This window comes from Zalophus californianus, chromosome 15 (genome assembly GCF_009762305.2).
Source record: "Zalophus californianus isolate mZalCal1 chromosome 15, mZalCal1.pri.v2, whole genome shotgun sequence".
Taxonomy (NCBI): domain Eukaryota; kingdom Metazoa; phylum Chordata; class Mammalia; order Carnivora; family Otariidae; genus Zalophus; species Zalophus californianus.
Window position 1 is genome coordinate 57182278 of NC_045609.1, and position 19667 is coordinate 57201944.

General features: G+C 55.3%; 1 protein-coding gene across 1 annotated transcript in view; it reads right to left on the reverse strand.

The window, feature by feature from the left end:
- Positions 1-1605: 1605 nt before the first annotated feature.
- Positions 1606-19667, reverse strand: part of RRP12 (ribosomal RNA processing 12 homolog) — a 29824-nt gene continuing 11762 nt past the window's right edge. Inside the window, exons 13-34 of the mRNA XM_027596532.2 lie at positions 18388-18502; positions 17041-17183; positions 16715-16836; positions 15721-15785; positions 15468-15630; positions 14884-15038; positions 14568-14635; positions 13918-14011; positions 13164-13322; positions 12946-13026; positions 12617-12722; positions 12286-12393; positions 11618-11775; positions 10150-10241; positions 9849-10013; positions 9546-9727; positions 9192-9326; positions 6267-6316; positions 4688-4760; positions 2849-2916; positions 2478-2560; positions 1606-2125 (exon numbers count right to left, since the gene is read on the reverse strand). Of these exons, the coding sequence (XP_027452333.2) occupies positions 2023-2125; positions 2478-2560; positions 2849-2916; positions 4688-4760; positions 6267-6316; positions 9192-9326; positions 9546-9727; positions 9849-10013; positions 10150-10241; positions 11618-11775; positions 12286-12393; positions 12617-12722; positions 12946-13026; positions 13164-13322; positions 13918-14011; positions 14568-14635; positions 14884-15038; positions 15468-15630; positions 15721-15785; positions 16715-16836; positions 17041-17183; positions 18388-18502 (2488 nt within the window). The 3' untranslated portion in view covers positions 1606-2022. The remainder of the gene's footprint in view (positions 2126-2477; positions 2561-2848; positions 2917-4687; positions 4761-6266; positions 6317-9191; positions 9327-9545; positions 9728-9848; positions 10014-10149; positions 10242-11617; positions 11776-12285; positions 12394-12616; positions 12723-12945; positions 13027-13163; positions 13323-13917; positions 14012-14567; positions 14636-14883; positions 15039-15467; positions 15631-15720; positions 15786-16714; positions 16837-17040; positions 17184-18387; positions 18503-19667) is intronic.

The following is a 19667-nucleotide window of genomic DNA, read 5'->3' on the forward strand; positions in this document are numbered from 1 at the left end:
CGCGGCCAACACAAGGGCTGCTGTGTCGGTGCAGTCAGGCAGGCCACGCGTGTTCTGCATTCCATTTCTGAGAAGGAATAGAGGAGGGACCCCAGAAAAGCCAGAAGTCGGACTAGGACTTCGCCAAAAGTATAACAAAATTAAAGTAGTAGATCTGGATCTTGGTGGAGGCCCTCAGCTTTTCTAGTTGTCCGGAAACTGAATGAGCCTTGCGTTGATAAATATTCCCAATTCCCCTTCACCCCCACTGATGGAACAAAAGCAGCACTTTCACAACAAATGTTTCACGCACCTTAAGTTTCTGGGGCAGATTAATTCTTGCCTCTGCTTCAAGATAATTTACATTTGAAGTCCACTCCCACAAGAATATGGAATTCAGCACATCAGCAACACCAACCTTTCCAGTCGCCTGCTCCAGCCCCACGTTTGAAAGAAAACAGATCCTTGAAAAGCACGCTATAGTAAGCAAGTTGGTTTCAAACTTTTTGTTAAAGATCCCGACACTGGGCCCCCGGCTCCTCCCCATTCCTACTCTCAGGGAGCATCCTATTGCCTGCGGCTAATTTCCTGAGAAAGGAAAGAGAAAAGGGCTGGGATAGGCCTAGTTTGTCCCGAACTGTAACCAGTTAGACCACCTCTGCAAATCTCTTAACAGCCACTTCTTGTGACCACGCCCAGACTTCCTGTGAACAAGGCATGGAAAGAGCGCCCCCTCTGTGTGAAGTGTGGTTCCTCCCCACTCCCTAGCCCCCAGATCACTGGGAGGAAATGCCCTCATTTAGGGGTGGATGGATCAAATCAAGACTGGAACTCCCTTAGAGGATGAACAGAACTGTACACAGGGCCTCCTGGGAGCATTATCAGAGCCAAGGGCGTGAAACTAGAAAGGAAACTAGTGAATGTGTGTGTGTGTGTGGGGGGGTGTCTTATCTTAAAACGGGGAGAATTTGAGATGAGTAAAGATATGGATCAAATGCCAGGGGACAACTCCTCCTGTTGGGAATAGCTCCGGCTTCCTTGCTTCTTGATGCCTGTTGGGAAAGCACACACAGGGGTCCCCTGGCCGATAAAGTGACCTCAGGGGCAATGGGAGGTCAGCACTACTCCCTCGGCTCCAGACCAACGAAGCTGGACAGTGAGAATCATGCTGCTCTTTGCACAACTTGCCTACCTGCCCGAGAAAAACAGGACACGATGATCAGGCAGGCAGGTGATCCAGCTGCGCTAGGCACTCAGTAAACACCTCAGTGATTCAGCGAACAAAGCTGCTGGGAGAAAGCTGTGCGTGGGGTAGCCTGGGGTAGCCTGGGGCAGCCAACGCCATAGCTCTAAGCAACTCTCAGCCACTCTACAGACTGGCCCCAGAGCATTCGCTGCCCCTCCTGCACCTCCGAATGTCGCCTTCTGACGGGCTATAAAGTGAAGCCAGGGAGACCTCCTGACACAGGTGGGGGTCCCTGGGCAAGTTCTAAGGCTTGACCCAGGGCTGCCTGCAGCACCTTAGACCTGATGCCCGGACTGGCCAAGAAGCGGTCAAGTTACCATTGCCAATAGCTGGACACGGTTCTTGGCCCTGGAGGGGCAGGTGATAAAACACAGTGTTTCTAGGGATAATGCATGGTGGTGCATGTTTATTCTACATCTGGTCACAGCAAATCTTACACGCCCAGACCACAGCCAGGCTAAGTGTCACATAGCTACAGGCAGCTGGAAGAAATGGAAACTCTGCTCTGGTGCACATGGCCACTCTAGGCAGAAAGCGCAGCGGCCTCACTGGCCTACGTGGAGGCAGCGAGGCCACATTCCCATCTCTAGGCCCTAGGGACATCTCTGAAGGGTGATTCCAGTTTGGAGCTTCCAAAATCCTGGGTGCCTCTCTGGAAGCCAAGCCCTGTCCAACAAGTCATTCTGAGTCCAGGCTGTGCCAGAACCTCGAGCATCTGGAGCTGATGTCAAAGCAGCTTGGGAGCTGCAGAGGGGCCTTAGGCTGGATCACAGAGCAGCCCTGGGGGCCCCGGGGCTTCAGGGCCGACGATCCTTTCTGCGGAGTTTGTGTCCCACCTGGGATCCCCGCCGGGCAGCTCTCACCAGGCCTTTGAACTGGCCCTGCAGCTTCACCTTCTTCCTGCAGGGAAAGGAACAGAAAGGTCATGTCCCCCTGAAGACAAGCAGTCCCCCTCGCCATAATGTTGAAAGATGGCTCCCCTAGCATTAGGAGGAATGGGGGGGAAAGGGTGCTGCCTGGCAGTGGGCAGCACGTGATCTGGGTAGACCAGGCGCTCCCCTGCTTGAAAGAGCAATTCAAGTCAACACCACCTGTGTGTAGCAAGGACGTGAAGGTGCATGTTTAAAAGTAAAAATTAAAAAACCGGGAAATACTTGAGCCATTAAGTTGAGGCCCTCCCCTCTTCGGAGCACGGAGCTCCCCGGCCCCGCGCCCACCATCCCAGCTCGACCCTGAACGACCCAGCACGTACCTGCAGTTGAGCTTGGTTCTGTTGAGGGGGATGTAGGCATAGGGGTCGAGCCGACCTTTCTTCTTCACATCACCCTTTGCTTTCTGCTCCACCAGAGACACAGAATCAGCCAGGAGTGTAGGGCTGCCCCTCCTCCCTGCTCTTAACAGGGCCCATGTCTTCCCCTTCACTTGTGCCTTGGTGGCACCAAAGGGCTCCTGTAGCCCTGCAGTGCCACCCCACAAGGGCATGGATGTCAGATGCTCACAAGTCCTCAGTGGGCCCCTCGCTGTGGCCTGAGTCTGGCCCACAAGTGTGCCTCTCCAGAAGGGGGATGGGCACAGCTGCCCTTGTCCTTTCCCAGAAGTTCTGTCTCTACCCACAGCTCTTACCTTGGCCTTGTATTCAGCCCCAGGCGTAGCCTTCTTGGCCACAGGGCGGTGGATGCCAGAGCCTCCAGCTAGAGGGGGAACACAGAGGCCATGAATCGAGCAAAGCCAGGGCAGCTTCCTCCCAGGAGAAGGCAATGGGTACCTTCTCTCTGCAGAGCTGCCGGGGAGCAGACAAATCAAGGCTAACAACCAGCTCTGTTCCCTACCAAGCAAGGACAAAGACCTTCCTCGAGAAGGGACTGTCCGGTGGCTTGACGGTTTAGACCAGTGGGCTCCTCAGGCTGACCTGAAGCTGCAGAGGCCTACCAGTGACCTGTGAGAACATACACCTTCTCCACTAACATAAGCCACCCCACAGTCTCCAAAGCTAAATCTGCTCTGTTTGTTCTAGGAGAAAGAACAGAGGCTTGGAAGTCAGACAGACCCAGATTCAACTCCCTGTTGAACCAAGACTGGCTGTAACCTCAGCAAGTCTCTGAATTTCTGGAGCTTTTAACCGCGTCTGTAAAACGAGGTACTTTAGGCTTCAGCTCATTCGAGCTTCACACCAACACTAAGAGAGAAAGGCAGCTCTCGTCCCATTGTACAGACTTGAGAACTGCGGGTACAGAATCCCCGGTGCTTTCCAAGTCACTTGTCATTTCCAGTCTGGATTTTAACACACTCATGGGGGCGCCTGGGCGGCTCAGTCGTTAAGCGTCTGCCTTCGGCTCAGGTCATGATCCCAGGGTCCTGGGATCGAGCCCCGCATCGGGCTCCCTGCTCTGCAGAAGCCTGCTTCTCCCTCTCCCACTCCCCCTGCTTGTGTTCCCTCTCTCGCTGTGTCTTTCTCTATAAAATAAATAAAATCTTAAAAAAAAAAAAAGGAAGGACTCAGAAAAGGACAATAATCCCCAAAGTCTGCATGTTGACTACAGCTTGTATGCATCTTTAAAAAACCACACACACACTCATGGGTGGAATCCTACAACAATGATTCAGGAGGACTCTCTGAGATGATCTGGATGAACCCCACTTTTTCTTTCACAGGTGAGAAGCTAGAAGCTCAGAGAGGCAGCAGAACTGGGCCAAGTCAGCCTCACAGCTGAGAGCAAGCAGTCCTGACCCTCCCCCACACCGTCTGGCTCCGCACCACACCCCCTCAGAGCAGAGGTGAGCTGGGTGGTGAGGCCACAGAGGGAGAAGCCATGAGGCTTTCTAGCTGGGTTAGGGTGCTGTAAGGCTCTGAGGACACGCCTGCTCCTGGGGTTGGGGACTTTCTACAGAAGCCCCTGTCCCTCCAGCCGCACAGCAGGGGCTCTGCTTTGGGACTCGAGGACAGGGGCTGCCCTCAGGGGAACGAGGCAGAGGTGAGTAAGAGACCTCCCCTGGCCGTGGGCCGCCACGTTGGTATCTCTAGCAGCTGCTCTGGGGAAAGGAACAGCTTAGGGGACCAGAGACCAATGTGTAGGGGAACCCCCTGGGCAGGGCGAATATTGACCCTCCCAGCTGCCACCTTCCATACAGGCTAAGGTGGTCTCCCCAAACCCAGCCGGACTCAGGGCTGCGCAAGAGAAGCAGACACCTCCCAGGAAAAGGGGTGCGCCGCAAGACTCATGGAAGGCCTAGGTGGGCGGGATAGAGATGGGGCTCAGGGGCTCCCCAGAAGGGCTGGGGGCTCCATGCATAGATCTCCTGGCCCCCAGGCCCCGACACTCTCAGCCCCTAGCTCAGTCTTGGGTGCCATATCAGCCCATCTCTGTCAGTGCGGACTGACTGCAATGGGGCCATGCAAACTCCGCTGTCTAATGCAGGGGGTAGGGAACACAGCGTCCCAAGAGAGAAGAGTGGAGGCCTCACCTTGGTACCGAGGGGGCATCTCCAGCTCCTCATCATCAGCCTCCTTCTGATGCTTGAGCTTCTGGTGTTTCTTCTATAAAGTGGTGAGTAAAGTTCATTAATAAGGGCATATGATCATCCTCATTAATGTTCACAGTAAAAGCAAGCAACCTGTGTTAGCAGAAAAGGTTCTTTGCCAAGCACTCCACCCTCCACTTACAGATGAGAACACCAAGGCTCAAAGGGGGTAAGAACTGTCTCAGATCACACAGCTAGACAGCACAGAAGCAAGGTTCCAGCCCGGGCCCTGAATGCAATCTCATCTGGCTGCTTCACACAGAACTCCTGTTCCAGGGCTCCAAGTGCCTGTCTGGGTATCTCGACCTAAGCTCACGCTCCTATTCAGAGGGGGCCTCCTGCATCAGGGGTCTCTCAGATCCTCAGGTACCCTTGGACCCTGTAATTCTCTGATCTTTCATGTCTGCTTTTCACCCAGGTCTCCAAATGGAATTCTGCATGGGTGCAATGCTCTGATAACAAGGTAGCTCCTTGGGCCCTGGTGGGAAGATGAACATTTGGCCAGGGACAGGGTATCTGTGAATATGTTATTAACGAAAGCAGTAATTTGAGGAAAAGACCATCAGATACTATACTCATGCGCTTGACATGTCCAATCTCCTCAAGCCAGCCCAATAATTCTACAAGATTTACAGGTGAGGAACTGAGTTTGAAAGGTCAGGCTGAAGCCAGAATGGGCCCCCAGGACTGCATCTTCACTACTAATACTGTACCCCCCGCCTATCTCCCTGTCCCAAGGGGGACACCTAGGAAGGCTGGAAGGACCGGCCACAGTCTGAGAGGACAGAGAGGGAAGACACTGCTCCAAAATGCCTCCAGAAGTGCTGTTTGCTGGGCTTGGGAAGGACAGTGAGGGGTTGGGCCCACATCACCCTCGTTGGTTCAGGTGGAGCAGGTGAGAGGCTGCACTCCGTCCTGGGAGGTAGCCAAGGGGGTTAAATTCTTGGGCTCAGGAGACTGGAAGGCCAGGGTTCAAATCCCCGTTCTGCATCTAACAACCCTTGTGACCTTGGGCAGGCTACTTACTTTCTGTAAGCTGCCTCTGGAAATGGGGATAAGAGTCTCCGTCACCTGTGAGGATTAGGTGAGGTGACGCATGGGGCCCTTTGCACTTCTCAATGGTGGCTGCCCCTGCCCTGTGCAGGAACCTGCCCCTTGGAACACACTGGCCAGTTGCTGACTTTGCAGGTCACACAGCCTGTGTCCTCGGTGGAGAGATAAAGGGCTTTGCCTTTCTTCCTTCAGCTGGACAGCTCAGCCCACACAGAAGCATCGGGTGCTTCAGAGCCCCCCCAGGCCCCACAGAGCAGTCACCCATTACACTGCGTCCTGTAACACACACCACACCCTCTGGACTGCCCCCCTCCACACCACTGCAAGGCTCTCCCGTGCACTCGGGAAGCAGGGCAGGTGGGTATGTGCGTGGCGGGGGGGGGGGGAGAGTTACGGAAAGATGGCCGAGAAGCTGTCAGCCCAAGGCTTTGCCCTGAGGGCACAGCCCCCCATCAAAGGAAGTACTCACACTCCTGACACCCATGTCTTCCATCAGGTCAGCCATCTCTTCATCCTCCCCTGGAACCAAAAGGAAAAAAGGCCTGTGAACAGGCAGGGAGCACCTCTGTTTGCCCAAAGCCCACACACATTTCACCCTTCCTCCTCCTGGCTCTTCAGGCTGACAGAGCTGGCAACTCCAGTCCCAGAAAACCTGTGTCCTTCTGGGGGAGACAAGACCCCTGAACACCAACCGCCCCTTTATCTTTCCCATCCTAGGCCCCAGGGATGATGGCCCCTTTAAGGAAGTGGTGATCCCACTTCCGAGATAAACACAGCTTGTTTTGAGACCCTAAGAAAGCCCTGGGTTTCCTGGGGAGTCAGGCACGCCCCAGCCCCACAGATGTTTTCTGCTTTACCGGGAGGACAGCTTCGTTCTCCTACTTGAGAATCCCTTTCTTTTTTTGCCCTCTATGTGCTGAGCACTGTGACAGAATGAGCCAAAGAAGTATGAACCAAGGAAATACACAGACAACCCAAGTAAAAATAGATAAAATGGACTATCGCAAAACTTTAGAACTTCCGTGTGTCAGGGGACACAACAGACTAAAAAAGCACTCTACAATGAATGAAAGAATGTGTTTTCAAATCACACAGGTGATATAGGGTTAATATGCAGACTATGTGCAGGCCTCCCACAACTCAACAACACAAAACAAACATCTCAATTAAAACGAGCCAAGGGGGCACCTGGGTGGCTCAGTTGGTGAAGCGACTGCCTTTGGCTCAGGTCATGATCCTGGAGTCCCGGGATCGAGTCCCACATCAGGCTCCTTGCTCAGTGGGGAGTCTGCTTCTCCCTCTGACCCTACCCCCTCTTGTACTTTCTCTCTCACTCTCTCTCTCAAATAAATAATAAAAAAAAAAAATCTTTAAAAAAAAAAGTATGAACCAAGGAAATACACAGACAACCCAAGTAAAAACAGATAAAATGGACTATCGCAAAACTTTAGAACTTCCGTGTGTCAGGGGACACAACAGACTAAAAAAGCACTCTACAGAATGAATGAAAGAATGTGTTTTCAAATCACACAGGTGATATAGGGTTAATATGCAGACTATGTGAAGGCCTCCCACAACTCAACAACACAAAACAAACATCTCAATTAAAATGAGCCAAGGGGGCGCCTGGGTGGCTCAGTTGGTGAAGCGACTGCCTTCAGCTTAGGTCATGATCCTGGAGTCCCGGGATCGAGTCCCACATCGGGCTCCCTGCTCAGCGGGGAGTCTGCTTCTCCCTCTGACCCTCTTCCCTCTTGTGCTCTCTGTCTCTCATTCTCTCTCAAATAAATAAACAAAATCTTAAAAAAAAAAAAAAAGAGCCAAGGGTTTGTGTAGACAAAGGGAACTCTGCCACACGCTACAGCACGGATGAACCCTGCACACACCACGCTGAGAGAAATACGCCGGTCACACACAGAAAGAGAGTGCATCATTCCACTTACATGAGGCACCTAGATTTGGACCCAGATTCAAATGATTAGAGAGAGATTCTGGAATGGTGACTGTCAGGGGCTGGGGTGGGGACCAGGAGGAGTTGTTTAACAGGCAGGGAGTGTCAGTTTCGTAGCTGAAAAGGGTTGTGGAGATTGGTTGTAAGACAATGGGAACATACTGAGCACCAGTCCACCGCATGCTCAAAAATGGTTTCACGTGGTAAGTTTTATATTACGTGTACTTTCCCACAATTTTCTAAGAAAGTTATCAGTTTAAAAGTATGAAATTGCTGGCTGGTGGGGGGGGACACACTCAAGCGAAGTCAATCAATAAGCAAATAATGTCACAAGACAACCTGGGATGACGTGCCCCATGCTCGGTGGTACCCAGGCTTTCCAGAAGCGCGGGGGGACGAGGCCAGAAGGCTGGGGCCACATACAGGCCACATAAAAGCACTGAGGCTGGATCTTAAAGAGCAGGGAGGCAGAAGGAGAAGCGAGGGGTGTTCTCAGCACCAAGGACGTCTGGGAAAGAAGGGAGCAAGGAGACTGGACCGTAGAGAGCAGTGAGAGGGGACAGTGGCGGGACCGGATGCAGAACCAGTTTGGTCACCCTTCCACCAAACACAGACATGGCTGCTCTGGCTATCCACTTCATCTACAAACATTTGAAGTAGGTATTGGCATGAGGCCCATTTTGGAGTGAGGAAATTAAGGCACAGAGAGGTTAGTGATTGTCCCTGGTCACACATCAGGTAAGCCGGGTGCAGGGGCCGCCGTGAGAACGCTGGTTAGGAGTCTGCAGTGAGTCAAGGGCTCAGGGATCATGGCAGTGGGAACCAAAAAAAAAAGGAAGGCAGATAAATGTTAGAAGACAAACTTTCTGATTCAACGGATGACACAGGGGAGGGGGAACAGGAAAAGACTCCACAGGACTGAGACTTCCCGCCAGGGTGGCTCCTGGACAACAGGGGACCATGCAGTCAGGAAGGGGACAGGCTCGGAGCCTGGGTCTTCCGACCTCTACATGAGCTTCCGGGCCTCAGCCAAGTTTACATTAACAAACAACAACAACAACAACAACAACAAACTCAAAAACAAAACAAGAAACAGGAAAAAAAAAGGAAGAGAAAAGAAAAAATGGGAGAAGGAAAGCAGCAGAGCAGAACAGAGGCTGACAAAGTGCGTCACGCATGCTTAAGAGGAAGTTGGGCATTTTGAAAGTTTTGTTTGAATTCTATGTGTGCTGTGTGAACGGGTAGTTTGCAAGAGAAAGATTTCTTAACGTGGTCAAAAAAGTTTGAGAAACTCAAAAAGTTTGAGGAAGTCGCCTTAGCTCCAAGCTCCTTATTTCTGCTGTTACCTACGCTCCCCCGGCAAGTGGGCACTGAATGAATGAACAAGTGAGTGCAGCCCTGCCCGGGCCAGACTCGTGTCCCTAGAACGGGCGACGGTCCCACCTTTGGCGCCTTCCTCCTCCTCCGTCTTGGCCGCGGCAGCACCGCCCTCCTCCTCCTCCCGGATGATGAGGCGGCCATCGGCGCTCACCCTGAAGCCATGGTTCTTCTTGCCCCGGCCGGGCCCAGGCTGTGTGGCTGACGTGGCAGAGTTGGGCAGTGAGGAGGCGGCCGGTCAGTACTGACCCACCCACAGCCTCCTCCCGACCAACAAGACGGGTGCCTGCAGCACGATGCTCTGGGTGTGTGGCGGCGAGGGGTGCCCGCTGGCCTCCGTGGAGATCACCCCCAACCCCTGAGCTCGGCACCAAGGCAAGCCTGTCTCCTGGACTCACGTGCCGGCCGCTTCTTGCTTACCTAGGACTCGCTGGGCCACCTTAGGGTCCAGGAAGTTGAGGGGCTCATCCCCGCCACCCTCCTTCAGCCACGCCTGGCTCCTCTGTCGGGCCAGCCTCCGACGCTCCTTGGCCTGGCTCCTTTCCTCCTCCTCCCCCTCCTCTTCCTCCTCCTCCTCCGAGTCGGCCAAAATCTCCTCGATGCTAAGGACAGAGAAGTGGCACGTCCCGGTGTTCCCAGGAGAGGCGGGGGCAGCCGAGCATGACCTGGGCAGGCTGCAGGCTGAGGGAGACCAGCTCCCCAGGACGGCACTATGGGGCTTACCTGTCGCCCTTGCCCTGGGCAGGCTCCTCTTCCTCCTCCTGCTGACCCTCTCCCATGGCAGCCTGGTTCAGAGCACGGTGTCGCTTGGCGCGGGCCTCGGCTTTCCGAATGTTTGTCAGGACTTTGTGGTACCCCTCAGGCAGCAGCCCCTTCACCAGCTCAAACCTGCGGGGCAACGAGGGGCTGCTGAGGCGCGCCGGCCACAGAGTGCTCTCCGGAAGTAGGAGCGTTCAGCCACAGGGGAGGGACTCGGACCCCCCAACTCCTCCCTGGCCCTCCCCCCTCAGTCGGGCGCACAGACCCGAACTTGCGGATGAACTTGGTGAACAGGTTCCGAAGCTTCATGCGGAAGTGCCGCCGCATGTCGTCTGAAAGCTTCCCGATGGCCTCCATCTGCCGAGCAGAGCAGCGAGGGGTCAGGGGCGCCCTCCGCCCTGCCTGCCCTCCCACCGCACTGCAGACCAGGCACACGGCGAAGGGGCGAGGGCCCCAGCAACCCTGCTCCTCACCCACCCCTTGGTCCGACTGTGTTTTCACAACCTGGGCGGCCCTCCGCCTTCCCCCTAAAGCCTCCTCTGTGACAATCCACGACTACCCTTCCGAGATTATAGCTTCAGAGTCTTCTGAACAGTGTGTGGCATCTCACCTGCATTACCTCACTGAATCCTTACAACAACCCATGAGGCAGATCGATCATGACCCCCAGGTTACAGACGAGGAAACTGAGGCACAGAGAGTTGAGTGGCTGCTCCATGACCAGGGGCAGCAGTCAGCCCAGGTCTCTCTGATGCCATGGCTCACGCTGTGCCCCAACACCACCAAGCTTCTCTGGGCTCCACACATCCCTCCTACCACGCTGCGTTCATCTCGGGCTGGACTATTCTCACACCTTCGTCAGGCTGGGCTGGGACCCACGAATGGGTGGCAGATTTCACTCTCTGCAGTGTCTCCAGACAGGGCTGGGGGCACAGGGCCCCAACGATCCTTTGAAAGGCTTTTATAAATTCTCAGCACCCAGCACCCCATGACAGACAGCTGCTCTAGCCCTTCTCACCTCTGGTCCCCAGTGAGGTGGCTTGGGAGGGTAGGGGCAGGCTACCTTGACCCCCACCTGCCCTTTCTTGCCTTGACCCAAGGCCCGATACGAAGACAAGAGGCAAGAGGGACCTGGAGGTCTGATGTGACCTTGCCCAGCTGGAAGGGAAACACTGAGGCAGTGGAGGTAGGGGCGGGACAGACCCAGGTGAGGGGCCGGGACCCAACCCCAGGGGGCTCCGCAGGCCCTTCTGCAACCGGCAGGGCTGTCCAGAGGAGCTTCCTTGAACCCAGGTCAACATGCAAGCGGGGAAAGGGAAAGTAAGATGAGGGGCCCCACAGGGGGAGAGTCCCGAGGGTCAGTTCTGAGCTTTGTGTTCTGGTCCCAGGGCCCCTCTCACTGGCACTGTGACCTGGGGAAATCTCTGGCCTCAGTTTCTCCATCTGTAAAACAAAGGTGGCCCTGCCTACTGGCCTTTGGCCTGCAGAGCGCTTGCTTCTGTGGAGGGGGAGGGGGCCGGTCACAAGAGGTGGCCTGGCACCACGCACCCTCCTCACTCCCACCGGGTATGTGTTACCCTACTGGTCCTTTCCAGGGCTCCTGCATGACCTGTTCCACGAGATAGTGCACAGCTAAACACATGTTTGGGACTTGCTGGCCTCAGGCTCACTGGGTCCATGCCAGCAGGTCAGAGGCCAGGCTGCTACCCACTGAGGAGAAAGGGGGCACTTACCACCAGCGGCACGTGCTTGGCCAGGTGCGCCACGTCCATGACAACTCCCACCACCTTGATGAAGCCCAGGGCCGACTTGACCACGTCACGGGTGCGGGAAGCCAAGAGCAAGCACACATTCTCCAGCAGCTGCTCTACTGTGCTGGTCCCCATGAGACCTGTGGAGGACCAGAGGGCCACTGTCAGAGACGCCTGGGACCCCATCCAGACCCAAGATCCCTGTCAGGTCACATGAGGTGGAACTAACATTTGGGGGACTTCTGTGTGCCCAGCACGGTCCTAAGTCACTCCCCATAGAGTACAGCCAACCTGTGAGCAAGTCCTGTTTTTCTCCTCCATGTTAGGGGTAAGAAATTGAAATTCTAAGAGGTCCATAAACTTGCGCAAGGTGTCCCACGGTTGGTAAGAGGCAGGACTAACATCCGGGTACGGGACCTGACCTCCTCTGATCCACTCTGACAGTGGGCCATGAGGCAGCTGCGGGCGGGCAGGAAAGACGACTCGGGCAGCAGAGGGGACAAGAGGCAGCCAGGCTTGGTTCTGGCTCTTTCTCCTCCCTCGAGGAAGGAAGGTGGTAGCTACCCTATTCTGGTAATGACCTTATCCTGACCTTCTGGGCGTTTTCCTAGCCTGAGGGCTCCCCAGGCTTTCAAGGAAGCAACATTCACCTTTAAACTCAAACAGGAGGTGGGTCAGGGCCAGGATACTGCAGCTGACCATGGTCACGGGGCCCACGAGGCCCGGGTAGATCAGGACGAGGTAGCGCTCCAGGGCCTCTGGGAGGTAAGAGGAAGGCAGTCACACGAGGCCAGGGCCCCTTGCCCCTGCGCCCTGGGCCCCCCTGGGAGGGGGACTCCCGGCCAGAGAGGAGCAGCCTGCCCAGCCCCAGAGCCGGGCGGCTCTCCCCACTTCTTCTCTTTGGCCAGTGGTTTGGAGGGGTGCCTCCCCAAGGCCTGTGAGCAGAGCATCTACCCCAGCCCCGGGTCACCCACACCTCACCTTCCTGGTTTGGTCCAAACCGAAGGAAAGCATGGCCCATCTCCACCAGCAGGGCGAAAGCATTCTTCCGAGCACCCACCGACACCTCCTTGGTACACAGGATCACCTGCCGGGACAACGCCTTGAACACATGCTCCGGAGCTGGCCACCATGGGATTGGTTGGTGGCCTGAGGCAAAAGGGGGCAGGAGGGGCACCCATGCTCCCAGGCAGAGAACCGAGTCACCCCTAACCCCCATACTGCTCTCTCCTGATCCTGACAGGTCCTCAGAAGCCACACTACAAGGAACCCCTCAAAACACACATATACCCCTCTCCTGCACCCCTCACCTCTGGAACGAGGGCAGTGATGAACTCCTCATGCTCAGCTGACAGCTTCTTCACGATATGTATGAGGCACTTCAAACGGGGCTGCAGGTCAGGGGGGAATGACAGTTAGGACCCCTCAATGCCACCTGTGCCCCTTGAGTCCCCGATCTCCAGGGTGGTCCTCCCCTGGTGTCGCCCATCCTCCTGCAGGCAGAGCGCGGCTGCTTTGGAGGCCTCACCCTCTTGGCAGGCGAGGAAGTGCTCCGCAACGAGTCCAGCATGGTCGTCTTTAGGTCATCCAGGTGGCTCTGCACGAAGCGGGCCCCGGGGCCCTGGGGGCTGGCACACACCTCCTCCAGCACCCGGTAGGCCTTCTTCTGTACTCCGTGGGCCTTGCTCTGGGAGAGAGCATAGCGGTCAGGGTTGGGTGAGGAAGGGGACTCTGGGGACCCCATCTATCCATCCACCCGCCCCCCACCACTGTCCTACTAGAGTCACAGAACAGCCACCGTTGACTGTGACCAGCACTGGGGGGTGGGGGGGGGATTTGGGACCAGGACCTGCCTCTGGAGCTCAAGAGGTCTGAGGGCCGGCGGAGCATGGACAGGGGTGGGGTGGGGGTGGTGGTGTTAACTCTGTGCCGGGCAGGGGATGCTGCAGGGAGAGAAGCCACCCCAGCCTCCACTCGATTCCACTCACCAGCTTCAAGTGATATTCATCCAGCAGCGTGAACTTGCAGTGCCTGGCACACATCAAGGCCTGTGTGCCCACTCACCTTTCTGGCTGGAGCACTGCCCTCTCCCCTTCTTTGCCTGACTAACTCCTTGCCCTCACAAAGGAGCACTGTTACTTCCCCAGAACAACTCTCCTGAGGTTAGCTGGCCCCGCCCTGGACTTCCGTGTCCGCCCGAATGGTCCAGACAAGAAACCTTTCCAAGGAGTCCCCTTTTCTCCCAGATGTGGTCACGTGGGACGCCAGCCCACACGGCTCACCTCTAGGTAGGGCCGGATGGTGAGGTACAGCTTGCTGATGGCTGCTTCATCTGCGTGAGGAGCCAAGGCAACAACCAGGTCCAACACAGACAATCTGCTCAGGGCAAGAGACCAAGGATGGGCTTAGGGGGGGCTGGAGAAGGGCACAGATTATCAGTGCCTTTCTATCTACTGGGTACAGAGATGGGAGAAGTCGGGGTGAGGAGGACCAGGGGCCCTGAAGGAGCCTGTGAACAACAATCACAGCTTGTACCCAATTTCGCCATAAGGAACCAGGTGTGGTTCCAGGGGCTTTATGTGCGTTCAAGCCTTCGGTCCTCACAACAACCCTGCTGCAAGTCTATTACCGTGCAGAATTTCACAGATGAGGACACAGAAGGCATGGAGCAGGTAAGTAACTTGTCCAAGGTCACACAGCTCGTAACTAGTGGAGCTGGGATTTGAGCCTGGGCAGTGTATTGCCAGGGTCCACATCCCTCCTAGCAGGCTCTAATGCCTCTCCAGGAAGGAGCCCATCAGGCTTCACCGTAGAGCTGGGACATTCACTATCTCAAGACTTTCCTAAGTAATTCCAGAGAGAAGCCACAGGGCTTCTGTTCGACACACCCTCTGGCTCCCTGGGCTGCCCCAGCTTGAGCAGGGCATTTTACCTGGTGAAGTCAGAGCTAGCAGAGTCCAGCACCTTCTCACTGGCTTTTTCCAGGAAGCTGTTCACCAACTGGCAGCCCCAAGGGGATGAAAAGGAGGGAGTTGGTGAAGAGAGAAATACAGAACAGGAGCAGGTCACAGAACTGCAACCCCCCCGCAACCTCCTATAGAAGCCTCGATCCAGCCGATGCTGGTATCTGGTGCCCTGTCCCCGGGGTGGCAGAGCCCAAGTGAGCCCTGGCAGGTGGGGCCTTGCCAACACACACAACCCAATAGTCACTCACCCGACAGTGTTCTCCCTCCCCTCCACCAGCTCACCTGAAGCTCTGTAATGGTCAGGTAAGTTTTGACAGTTTCCAGCACAGCCCGGCGAGGGGCTGGGGTGTCTCCGGCTCCAACAGGCTGCCCGTATAGGTTGAAGAGGATTGGTAGAAAGTTCTTGGCAAAACGGCTCACCTCCACACGGTCAGCCTCTGGCAGGAGGACCAAAGTTTGCATAAGAGGGGCAGGAGTCAACCCCACCTCGAAGGCTGTTAGGGCTGCAGCCCAGAGGCATTCTTTTGGAGGACAGGACCTGGAGCCCATAGATTTGGGGCTTCTTTGGGACAAGAGGTGTCCATGCTTTATGCTCCTCCACAGCTCTGTCCTGTGCATCAGCCAAGAGCCAGACACATGAAGCCCTTAACACTGGCTGGACAACACCCAGCAGCTGTCAGCACAGTGGGAGTAAAGAGAGAAAAGAGGCAGCTTACTGTCCTATTAACTCCTTGGGTCCCCAGCAGAAGCCCCAGGTCCTTGCAAAGCATTAGCTACGGCTCAGGCAGTGAGGCACAGCAGGCCAGGAGACCTGGGCCATCGCAACCATCCCCCTCCTCGCCCCCGGCCCCAGAGCCCACACATACCTGCCTCGCAGCCCTTGGTGATGAGGGTTCGCAGGGCTTGGCACACAGTGACCCTCAGGTCTGCGCGCTCACTGATGGCCGTGCCCAGTGTCCGCGCCAGCCCTTTGAAGGAGGCGGCCACATCTGTGGGCCTCGTGCAGAACCCAGGCAGGAGGGTCCAGATCTGGGGGGGGGGGGTGGTCAAGGAGAGTGATGCCCAGCAACTCAGGGCCCTGCGCCATCCAACCCATGTCCCCCTCAGCTGATCCCCTACCTGCCACTGGAGCGTATCGTAGATCTTGGACTCCACTGTCCTGCCCGCCTGCGCCAGATCCATTGCTGCGTGTGACACAAGGACATGGTGGGACCCCGGGTACCCTTCAGGCCAGCAGGCCTCATTTTTACCAAAACCAAAAGCCCAATAATGAGGACAGGAATGTGGGTGATTCCTCCCTCCCCACAAATTGAAACATAATACTTGTTCATTCTAAAAAAATTTAAAAGATCTACATAGAACAGGCAGTGGATGTCCCCTCATAATCTTACTCCCGCAGGGATAGGCACGACCTCCTCTGACTCCTTTACGTTTCTATAAACACACACACACACTTTTAAAAATATAAACAGGACAGTACTGTACAAACATTGTTCCAGAACCTGGTTTTACTTGACAGTAAGGTTTCTAAGTGGTAGGCTGTGTCCTATGCACGTATGTGACCTACTGCATTTACCACTCACATGGCAATTATCGCTGAGTCCACTGATGAGGAGCAGACCCAGAGGAGTTGAATCAACTTGCTCAGTCACCCACCTGTGGTGTGGCTCAGCTGAGATCGGAATCTAATGCATTCAACTTGCCATCTCCTAAACATGCCCGTTCCCGCATAACGTTTCCCTCTCTTCACAAAGACCACACCGTGGCCCACAGTGGGGCTTTATCATTAACTAAGTTCACCAGAACCCTACTGAGGAACACATAGGTTGGGTCAGATATTTTACTAGGGATAGCTCTGCATATATATAAATCGTTGTGTACTTGTCTATCTCCTTAGTAGGAGAGGAGGCCACTGTTGGCCTGCCACAGGGCAGGGTTCTGTGAAAGGGAGATGCCTGGCTGTGCCTCTAAGCAAAGGGAGGGACAGCCCCCCTGAGGAAGGCCTTCAAGCACTGGCTGGCCACCTGCCTGGCAGAGGGACAGGGTCCAATGTCCTAGGAGCCCTTCCTGACCCCTTCCAGCCAAGGCTTCAGGATTAAGGCGGGGCCCATACCTTTGCTCTTCAGGGTGGTAGCCAGGGGTAAGAAATAGGTGGTGAAGAAACCAAGTCGTGCTTCCCGGACGTGGTCCCGGATGACAGGCAGCAGCCAGCTCCGTGGGAAATCCAGATTTTCCCTGGGAGAGGCAGGCGAGGCCCGGTGAGCGGGCAGCACACCCAGCAGCACACAGCCCGCTGCTTAAGCCCTGCTGTGGCCTTTCCCGCTGGCCCCCACGCGACACACAGAAACTGTACCCCAAAGAGTGAACGCCTTGCTGAAGGAGAACAAGCTGGCTGACTGCCCCGGGACTCGTAAGGAAGACAGCCAGAATTGCACTTACTCAGAGCCATCAATTTCCAAAGGCACAGCCTCTAAAACCACCTCGGGTCCCATGCTGGCCACCGCAGCCCCCACGGCCTGATCCAGAGCTGCCGTGTGAGGGAAATGGGGGGAGAGGCGCAGGTCACACAGGGACTGGAGGCACTGGAGCAAAAAGACACAAGATGATACATCAAGGCGTGCTCACAGAGCAGGCACCCAGAGCTGAGTCTGGGCCAAATTCTCGAAGAAGAAGATGAGGTCAGGAGCACGAGCCCACGTTAAGCTCTAGGTCAGAGATCACAAACCAGTAACCAAATTTTTTAAAAATATTTTATTTATTTATTTGACAGAAAGAGACACAGCGAGAGAGGGAACACAAGCAGGGAGAGTGGGAGAGGGAGAAGCAGGCTTCCCGCCCAGCAGGGAGCCCGATGAGGGGCCCGATCCCAGGACCCTGGGACCACGACCTGAGCCAAAGGCAGACACCTAACGACTGAGCCACCCAGGTGCCCCCCGATAACCAAATTTAACCTACTGAGAAGTCTCATCTCTCTCCAATGCCCCCAAGAATTTAAAAAATTCTGTATTTATTAGTAACATGTAAAAATCAAATTTCACATACAAAGATTTCCAGTTTATCTTGAAAAAGGGGAAACTGGCAAAGGGAAAAGACCCAGCCATGTGTGACAACTAGCAAATTAGTAGTTTGCTTGAGTGGATGCCCCTCAAGACAGAGCTGTGCCCTCTGGCCCACTACAGCCCCCCAGCCCCCCAGGGCCTCACTTGTAGGAAGCCAAGTTCATCAATCTAACCTATTAGGGGCCAGGTTTCTTGAAGCCCTTGCCGTCCCAGGGTGGCTCCTTTCTTCCAACCAGCAATGGTGGAATTCAGCGAAGGTCCCATGAGCCTGGGAGCTGCTGCTGAGGGGTCTGGGGCCTGCCTCCCTAGCTGCGGAGGATCCCAAGGGGACCCTGATCCTTAAATGGTTTACTCTGGGCTATAGTAATCTCTCCGGGACCTAAGGCTGCTTAAAACACCATAATCCCTTGTTACAGGAAATTCAGAGAATTAAGAACAAAAGACAGGGGGTAGGGGTGAGGGAGAGTCACACTGGTTCCCTATTCAAAGCCATCCACTCCAGCCAGGACTAGTGAGCAGTTACTGGCCGAGGGGCCAGGGGAGGTCCCACCCCTCTTTCTGTTTCTCCCATGTCAGCTCAGACACCTTCCTGGGCACCTGCCGTGGGAGCCATCAGGGGTATAACGTGGGGTAAAGTGCAGAAGTAACAGGTGACCACTCTGGGAGCCCACAGTCCAACAGCCCAATCACCACCTCCGGCCTTGGCCCCAGCAGCTCCCCAGCTCACCTTCTTCATCACAGGATGGGCCTGCCTCCCACAGACCTGGAAGAAGACACACAGCAGCTGCAACACGGAGCTCCATGCCGCGTGGAATTTGTACGTCAGGCCTTCCTCCACTGCCCTGCCATGGGAACAGACAGTCAGGGCCAAGTTCACGCTCACCTGGGCCCCCATCAGGAAGTCAACAGCTGGCACCATGAGCTACAGACCACCAGCTGGCCAGTATGCGTGGAGCCCCAGGAAAGGCCAAGGGGCAGAACTAGCATTTATGATGTAGCCCCTGTGCTGAGTTTCACTGATGTTATCCTACTGTTTAGGGAGAACTCTGTGAGGTACATTGTTTCCTCCATCTTAACTGAGGCTCAAGGAGATGAAATAACCTGCCAGGGTCACTCTGCTAGTGGCCACACTGGGCCCCCAAAGCCCATGCTCGGTCACTGTCTCATGCTTTCCCAGTCCGACCCAGGATGGGATGCCCAGGTAGAGCAGGTGGTCTGGGCCGAGTGGGGAGAGCGGCACCAAGCCTCCTGGAAATGTGAGGCAAGAATGGCCAATAGAGGTCAATGCGGGGAAAGGGTGAGCTAGAGGTGGCTCGATTTCTGAGTTTTCCTGAAACTTCACCACCGATGTATCCACAGGCAACAGGTCCATTTCCTCACAAGGAGCAGTACCCAAAGCACCACACCTTGGAGCTGAGCACACAGGCCCAGAGGAGACACCAAGGATGATAGCTCCTTTCCCAGGACCACTGCAGTGTCTGTGGTGCTCTGAGGCTCCTCAATGGAGGCAGGGAGGGCGAGGACGGGTCAGTGGCCATGTCTGTGGATGGCTCCTCTTGCAGGTGTGGAGAGTAGCACAGCACGTGAACAACAGTGGGCTCTGCTGTCAGGCTGCCACTTCCTAGTGGGGTGGGGGTCTGCCTGCCCATCTGCAAAGTGGGGGTCAGTACATATCTCCCTATTCACTGAGTACTTAACTCCGTGCCAGATACAGTTCTGAGAACTTTACACACGCTCCCTCATTCAATCCTCACCTCCACCAGTAACCTTCGACCGATGAGGACCCTGCAGTATTTGACATGGAAGACATGGGGGAACTTGCCCCAGATGACCGGTTTGGAATCTATACTCATGAGTACCACATGAATGCACCTGGAATGTGGCCAGTGCTCAAATCAACAGCAGCTGCTCTGGCACCGCGCACATGCCCACAGTAAGTGACAAGTGGAACACCTGTCATTATAAGGAACTTTCTAGAAGGTACACCTTATTCCCTCCTAAGGCGGA